At 36.4% G+C, this 7,272-nt stretch overlaps 1 protein-coding gene across 1 annotated transcript; it reads right to left on the bottom strand.

Annotated features, from left to right (window-relative positions):
* Positions 1-2,702: 2,702 nt before the first annotated feature.
* Positions 2,703-7,263, bottom strand: LOC112003574 (uncharacterized). Its single transcript, XM_065762512.1, has 5 exons — positions 6,802-7,263; positions 5,873-6,085; positions 4,853-5,001; positions 4,696-4,764; positions 2,703-4,583 (listed from the first exon to the last, which is right to left on the bottom strand). The coding sequence occupies exons 1-5, from the start codon at positions 6,991-6,993 to the stop codon at positions 3,065-3,067; spliced, it is 2,142 nt and encodes a 713-aa protein (XP_065618584.1). The 5' UTR covers positions 6,994-7,263; the 3' UTR covers positions 2,703-3,064.
* Positions 7,264-7,272: the final 9 nt, after the last annotated feature.

Raw genomic sequence — 7,272 nt, forward strand, 5'->3', positions numbered from 1 at the left:
CAATATTTATGATAAGTGAGGGTGAGTGAGTGTTGATGAAGTGGGTGTTGTTTTATACTAGGTAATTTAGTACAAGATATATGAAGAAAGAAGCTACAATGGACACAACGGTAAAAAGATGGAGTGAGAATAGCTCGTACACACCTGTCGCAAATTTTGTTATTTGGAACCTCATCAGTAAGCTTTAAGTCATGCTCATGGCTGAAGTGTTTGATTTTTGTGGCAATTTTAGTTCCGTCCTCCCTCACAATGGTTTTTATGACTTTGCAAATTTCTGAGTCAACGGATTGATCGAGCTTTGAATCTACATTTTCCGGCATAGATTTTGACTCTGCGGACTCCTCCTCTTTAAGTTCCAGCAAATTTATGTCCTCCATGTTTCCCCTGCTCATAGCACAATCGAGGTGGGCAGCGAAATCGTATTTAGAGCCCACTTTTAGAAAACAAAGTTGACATAATTGGGAGTTGGATTGATGGAGTTCAAGAGAATGGATGAGGTTGAGGGGGTGATTGTGTTGTACAACTTTGAGTCTGCGTGGGAAATTAGCACATCTTGTATGAATCCCAAAACCACATGGGTTACACACATAGGGCATACCTTTGTCTTCTTTGCCACAAAGGTCACATGTGAAAGTGATCAACTTCCAAAAGAAGGTCAATGGGTGGTGGTGGACTTCAGGTGCTTCCGTGGTGGGCGCTAAAGAACCACATTTGTTGTGAAGCTTAAAGTTGCATCGATAACAAAAATAACAATATTCCCCACAATATTCTTTGCAAACATTGCAATTGCTAAACTCTTTGTTGACTTCAGAATTATATTCGTCAAAGAGAATAAGAGGATGTAATGGGTGTAAGGGATGGTGTGGCAACCCAAGGGGTAGTTTTGCACATGATTTATGATGAAAGGTTTCCTCCTCTCTGCATTCTTTACAACTGTAACTAGGACCCAACATTGGTTCCCAACACCCCCAACAATATTTGTCGTAAATTCTGTCTTCATTGAAGTTTGCGTTATTTTTTAACAAGTAATTAATATATAAGGGAAAATGTTCAATTGCATGGAAAACCGATTCTCATTTGTATTCCAGCATTATAACAAATCAAAATAGGTCATTATCCCAATTTAAGTTTATTTCCTGACATTCAGAACACAAAATCAAACCTCCCAAACTTTGGATCAAATTGAAACTAATGTTTTCTATTAAAAATTATTTGAGGCGAATATGAGCTAAGAGTTCAATCACATAAAGCCTTATCAATAACTCTTCTACACAACTTATGTTATGTCCACAATCTCTCTCTACATCAAAGAAAATTACAGAAATCATCAAAGCAGCACCCCCTCCCCCCTGCCACAAACTGGTTAGGTGATTAAAACTAGGGGGCATACCAGGAGACTAATTTCCACTTATCCTCACCCTCACCCTCTGTGAAGCAACACAAATGTATCCTTTGGTAGAACAAGAAATAATAACTCATATGAAATAGCTGAGAATATAAAACGGAGGTTTAAGTATCTAAGTTATCTTTAAAGTTAGCAGCCTTTTGACTAAGTGATTCTTTTACTTTTACAAATTTGAGACTTTCAAAGTCGTTTAAGAAATTATGGTAATTTTAAAATCACAATTTTTGAACTTGAAACTGTGTCTTCAACTCATAATTTTAGGCTTAGGCAGCAAGGCTGATCTGACTTAGTTTCAAATTAGGTACCACGTTGAAACCATGACTTTAAACTCACAATTTCTGCCGAAAACAGAAACCATGACTCTTTAAGTTTGAAATCAGATTGGCTTCAAAACCTGCGTAGGCATTCAGAGCTTTATAATCACAATGCAAAAATGAGAAATTGAGTGCAAAAAGCTGGAAATGTTCATGAACTCTTTTCACCTGCTGCACAAAACTTCCACTGATTTAGTGTCTTGCTTTAGTGTTTCTGTGTGCTTCTAAGCTTAATATTTTAGTTTCTGGGATCAACAGGCGTTGTTTTATGCACATGCACTTCTTTCTCCTTTGTGTGGGTTTTAGACAAACTTTAATGGACCTTCACAGGATGTAGTTTCTGGGATCAACAGGCGTTGTTTTATGCACATGCACTTCTTTCTCCTTTGTGTGGGTTTTAGACAAACTTTAATGGACCTTCACAGGATGAAATCCTAAATTCAACCCGTGAATTCAATCTGTGATAAATTCTTGAGTTCAACTGGCTCTGAGCTGTAGATCATTCTTGGTGGGTGTGGCTATTTCAAACCACTGACAACTATGAAGCTCCAATAGAGCTAGCTACTTGATTTTTTTAATTTTATATTTAGAAAAGCTAGTGACTTGAGCAAAATAACAGAACAGTGTCTGTGTTCGTTCTCCCTAGACAAACTCTCTTCCCTTCCTCTAACCAATTCCTTCTTTTTAGCCCTCCAATCTAGTCATCACCCTCCTTGCAACTCTAGATCAAAATTTAGTTCTTGAATCAATTTCTTTTTGGAAAATAGAAAAATCTTATCTGCTACATGTTAATTGTAATACTGCAATCAATGGTGATGAAAATAGTTCATCACCTTTGAGAGTTCAAGCACATGTGAGAATTCCAAAGGTTGGTGCCTAATTGCAAGTACAAATAGTGAAAATATCTGTAAACTTCAATTAAAACTTTACATTGAAAAGATGAAAATGTAGCAAATATATGAAGCTTAATGAAGACAGATACATCAAACAGATATCTATATACATCAATTGGAAAACTCTTTACAGTAAACAGATGTATGTATAGACAATAGCAGATATACAAAGATGAACATGTAGCAAATATATGAAGCTTAATGAAGACACACACATCAAACAGAGCTATATACATCAATTGGAAAACTCTTTACAGTAAACAGATGTATGTATAGACTGTAGCAGATATACAAAGCTTGAAGGCAACACAAACACAATGAGCAGGAAAAAAGGAATAATGAATCACAGAGACCCTCTTTTTAGCTCCAACATCAAAGTAAAATTTTCAAAACACAGCAATTTCTATATGGAGATCCACTCTCTCTAAAACTGGTTCTTATTTCTGCGAGCTTCAAGGACTTTCTGGAAGAGGAGTTATGTCCTGGAAAACCTGTAGCCTGTTTCTCCTTATCATTTTTTTGTTTCCCCTAGATATAGAATCCCTTCCATTTTCCTGCACAGAAATACAGCCTTCAAAGTTCAAAGCCTTCTTTGGCAATGGTGATGAACAGAAATAATCTTTTGATTCTGGCTTCTGCTGCTGATCAAAACACAAAGAGCGCCTTGCTGCTAGATTCCTTGATGAAACAGAAACCCCAGATGATTCATCTTTAAGATCAAATGATTCAAACTTGCAGCTTAAACTTTTAATCTGGCTCTGTGGATAAGGACTTTGACCAATTAAGTTGGAATCCAGATTTTCATCATTGAATTCATCTTCACTATTCCAGCCATCATTATACTCCATTAAATTTATTCCACTTAATAATTCTTGTTCTTCTTCCTCAACCATATCTGCCCAGCTTTTCTTACAGTTATCATGATCTGACTTAGGATTTTCTGTGGTAGGTTGATGGAGATCATCTGATATACCAGGGCTACTCTTTCTGAAACATTCTTCTCCACAAGTAGTCAGTGTTTTCTCGCAGCCTGAAACAGAAGTTCCAGAACTCTGATCCTTCTCTCCATAAATGGAAGGTTCTAATGTTCTTACAGGATCAACAACCATTGGTGGTTCTACAGCCACTTGAAGACTTAAATTACTATCTCTCATTGCAAATTTCTTTGTCTCACGATCCTCACAAAAATCCCTTCTCCAGCTTGGATTAACAACACGCTGTGAATCATACTCTGTAGCTGTTTCATCTTTAATTCGGGCATAACTATCGAACCTCCTCTGGTCTACACTCATTATGCGGGGTTGTGATGTAAAATTTATCACTGATTCATCTTTCAATTTGGCCAGATCTCTGCATGACCTCCTCCAGTCTCCATTAACAGGGGTAGGTGAAGCTAGTAAGTCTCCATTAACATCTTGAATTGGCTGTGCTTGTACATTTTCAGTGGTTGTATATGGCTCAAATGATAATTTGCGACTTGCACTGCGAACTGAATTTTCTCCCCAGATTTCCCTTCTCTGCTGTCCATTACTAAATCCCCATGAACATCTTTTCGGCTGTGTAAATGGAACATTCAGATTCTTTCTAGTAGGAGTAGGAGTAGGGGATGAGTATGTACTTTTGCTAACAGGGGTTGCCTCTGTTCCAGCTGAACCAACCCAATTTTCCTTCATTCTACAGCCCATGAATGCAGAACCAGAATACTGGCCTCCACCAGCAAAGCTATTAACTTCTTTTGAGTTTCTGTTGACGGGCAATGTGAAAGATACTTGCACTTGTGGCGCGAGTTCAGTCAACATCTGAAGAGCACGTTCATAGGACTTGGCATAAGACTCATCCATTGGTCTATTTCCAGATGAAGCTCTTACAGCCTGAAGCAGAGATTTTGCTTCTGCAATCCTGTTCATGTGCATCAAGCAGATAGCCAAATTGCACTGCTTGTTCCTATCTGGCTCCAGAGAGAGAGCTTTTCTGAAAAAGAAAAAAAAAAAGAAGTTATTCCAATGAATTAAAAGGAATATTTTCTTTGACAAATATAATGTTCTACATGTAGGTATATAATTCAGAGAAGGGAAAAACTTACCTGTAATGTTCTTCAGCAGAACTATAATTTTTTTGCTGCAAGTAAGCCCAGGCCAAGTTCCCAAGTATTCTGCGTTGACAAGAGTAACAAAATCATGCAAGTGCCTTGGAATATATAACAAGTATGAAAGAAGAAAAAGAAAATATGCAACATCCACCTTGAAATTTCCTGTTCGACAGTGATTTGAACCTTCTTCCCTTGAGACCTAGCTGTCTTTGCCCTCCTTCCACCAAAAGCTGTACCTTCTTCAATATGCTTCAGTTTGAGCTGAAGCATTTCAATCTCTTCTTCAACCCTTCCAGATCTCTGTAAAATATAAGAAATGCTTGAATGCATGTTATTTATAATTGTTCAACAAAAGAACAATACATGACAGAAACAGCCTCATAGCAACTAGTTGATTTGTCTTCATACCAAAATATGTAACCAAAATTCTTGAACATAAAACTTACACAAAAACTAATTTGATGCATACTAAATTAAATTTCCTGATGTTCTCTTTTTTACTAAAGAATCACCAGCAACTATATTGTTTCTTAAGAAATCACTCATTGAAGCAAACATCAGACTTGACTTTATGCATTCTCAAATGCTTGCATAAAACCATAATTTGATTCCTACTCTAATATCTGAATAATATAGCTATTTTGGAAATTGAAGAGCCACTACTTAATGAAGTCTTCACTAGAAGTACAGACACACAAAAGACTTTACGTTGTGCATGTATGTATGGCACCAATAATGTAAATTTTTACCATTTCCAGATATCAAAGGCAAGGAACAGCTTAACAATAAATTAAAATTCTTTCAGATGCCACATCAAACATGGTAATATGCATACACCAACATAGGCTGGTCTTGCCTCTGTCACTCTTAACATTTTACCATATGCTAAAACTTACACATGTTATTAAGAGTAAAACATTTTTTTGGACTATATATTTCAGCAAGGTCTTGTTAGGAGTAAACTAAATGAAATAAGACCTTTATATCAAAGTTCCCATCTCTACTGCAACAAGATCTAGTATCTTCTTATCCCTAAACCTTTATAGCTGATACAAGCATTTCACCCAACTAAACTTTCTAAGTTGATGAAATATCTGTAACTAGCTAAAATGGCAAATGACAAAGAATGGCAAAGTAATTATTTATTGGAAAAAAGTGGTTTTAGTTTTACCTTGTAGAGTTCAACTAACACATTGTCAAGAGATTCCTGAGAATCATAAGGGCAAAGATGACGAAAAGATTTAATAGCCTCAATTGCCTCATCAGATCGATCCAGTTGTTTCATCACAATTGCCATGTCTTTCAAGGCACTATCAACCCGGTCCCCAGCATTTATGGCAGACCAGAACAGGGAAATTGCCTTGCTTGGATCTTTGTCTATCAACTGTAGTTGGGAAACAAACATTTAATAATATATACACCAATACAGAATGGAAAATAACAAAAATTCCAGATGGGTAATCTTCAAAGATGAAAACCATTACATTTTGATGGGAGAAAGGTCTGATCTCTAAAATCTATGATCAGCACACTTCAGAAAGATTTTCTTTGCCCAGTCTTAAAATTTTTTGATAAATGTTTCGTTGACTACTACTTCTCTTTTCTCACAATATTTTTAAGATAAGCTTCCATAACAAGATCCAAATAAAGTTTCTTTGTAAACAGAAGGAATCAGTTTGAGCTACAAAGCACAATTTTTTTTTTTTTTTTTTAAGCAGTTATACATGAAAGATCATATTAATCTAATCAATCAACTTCATACACCACAAATTCCAGTTAAGAAACAAAGAAAATAAATGAAAAATCTTTTAAAACAACAGGAACATGAAAATTAATTCAAATCCGTACATGTGAAAGGCTATTCCACGCCAATTAGACCCAAAAAAAAAAAAAAACAACAGGGGTACAGCTAAAACTACCAAGAAAGGCATTCAAAATTTTACAAAAATTGAAAAATTTAGTTAATAAAAATCAGTAACATTCAAGAACCAGCAAATTCCAAAAGCAAGAGACCAAAGAAAATCCAAAAAGTGAAATTCAATTCAAAGAAATAAGAACCCATTAGTCTAAACCATATGAAAGCACAAAAAAATCTCCAACCTGAACATGCTTAGCCCTGACATAGGGAGAATCACCAGCAGGCACTTTATGTATAACATGGAAAGGATCACTTTCATTCGCAGGGGACGACCTCTTCCTCTCTGACATAGGCATCGCTGGCCTCGGCTTCCGTGCCAGCGGCGGCGTAGAAAAACCCCTCGCCGGAAAAATCTTGTTGTTGTTGTTCCACATTGCCTTTTCTTAAATTTCAAATCTGGCAGTCACTTTCCCGAGAAAAATCTGCAAACCCTTTTCTTGAATTTCCAAGAAAACTGTTTTTTCTTTCAGTTGTTGGAGAACCACTTTCTCTTCAAGGATAACTTAGAGCATTCAGGAAGAGTGAGAGAGAGAGAGAGAGGGATCAGATTTTCTGGGGAAAATCTTTGAACCCGTTTCTTGAATTGAATAGGGAAGATTTGAGAGAGGGGAAATGAATCTGTATGTTCTTGTGGTAAGGAAAACCACTTTCTT

Source organism: Quercus suber, unplaced genomic scaffold (assembly GCF_002906115.3).
Source record: "Quercus suber isolate HL8 unplaced genomic scaffold, Cork oak 2.0 scaffold_460, whole genome shotgun sequence".
NCBI lineage: Eukaryota > Viridiplantae > Streptophyta > Magnoliopsida > Fagales > Fagaceae > Quercus > Quercus suber.

Excerpts from the sequence above, each read along its gene's own strand:
- LOC112003574 (XM_065762512.1), bottom strand. The coding sequence starts at position 6,993 with ATGTGGAACAACAACAACAAGATTTTTCCGGCGAGGGGTTTTTCTACG. Across the intron at positions 6,086-6,801 it reads TCAGGGCTAAGCATGTTCAG|TTGATAGACAAAGATCCAAG; the intron begins GTTGGAGATTTT and ends TCCCAACTACAG. Across the intron at positions 4,584-4,695 it reads TCTGCTGAAGAACATTACAG|AAAAGCTCTCTCTCTGGAGC; the intron begins GTAAGTTTTTCC and ends TTTCTTTTTCAG.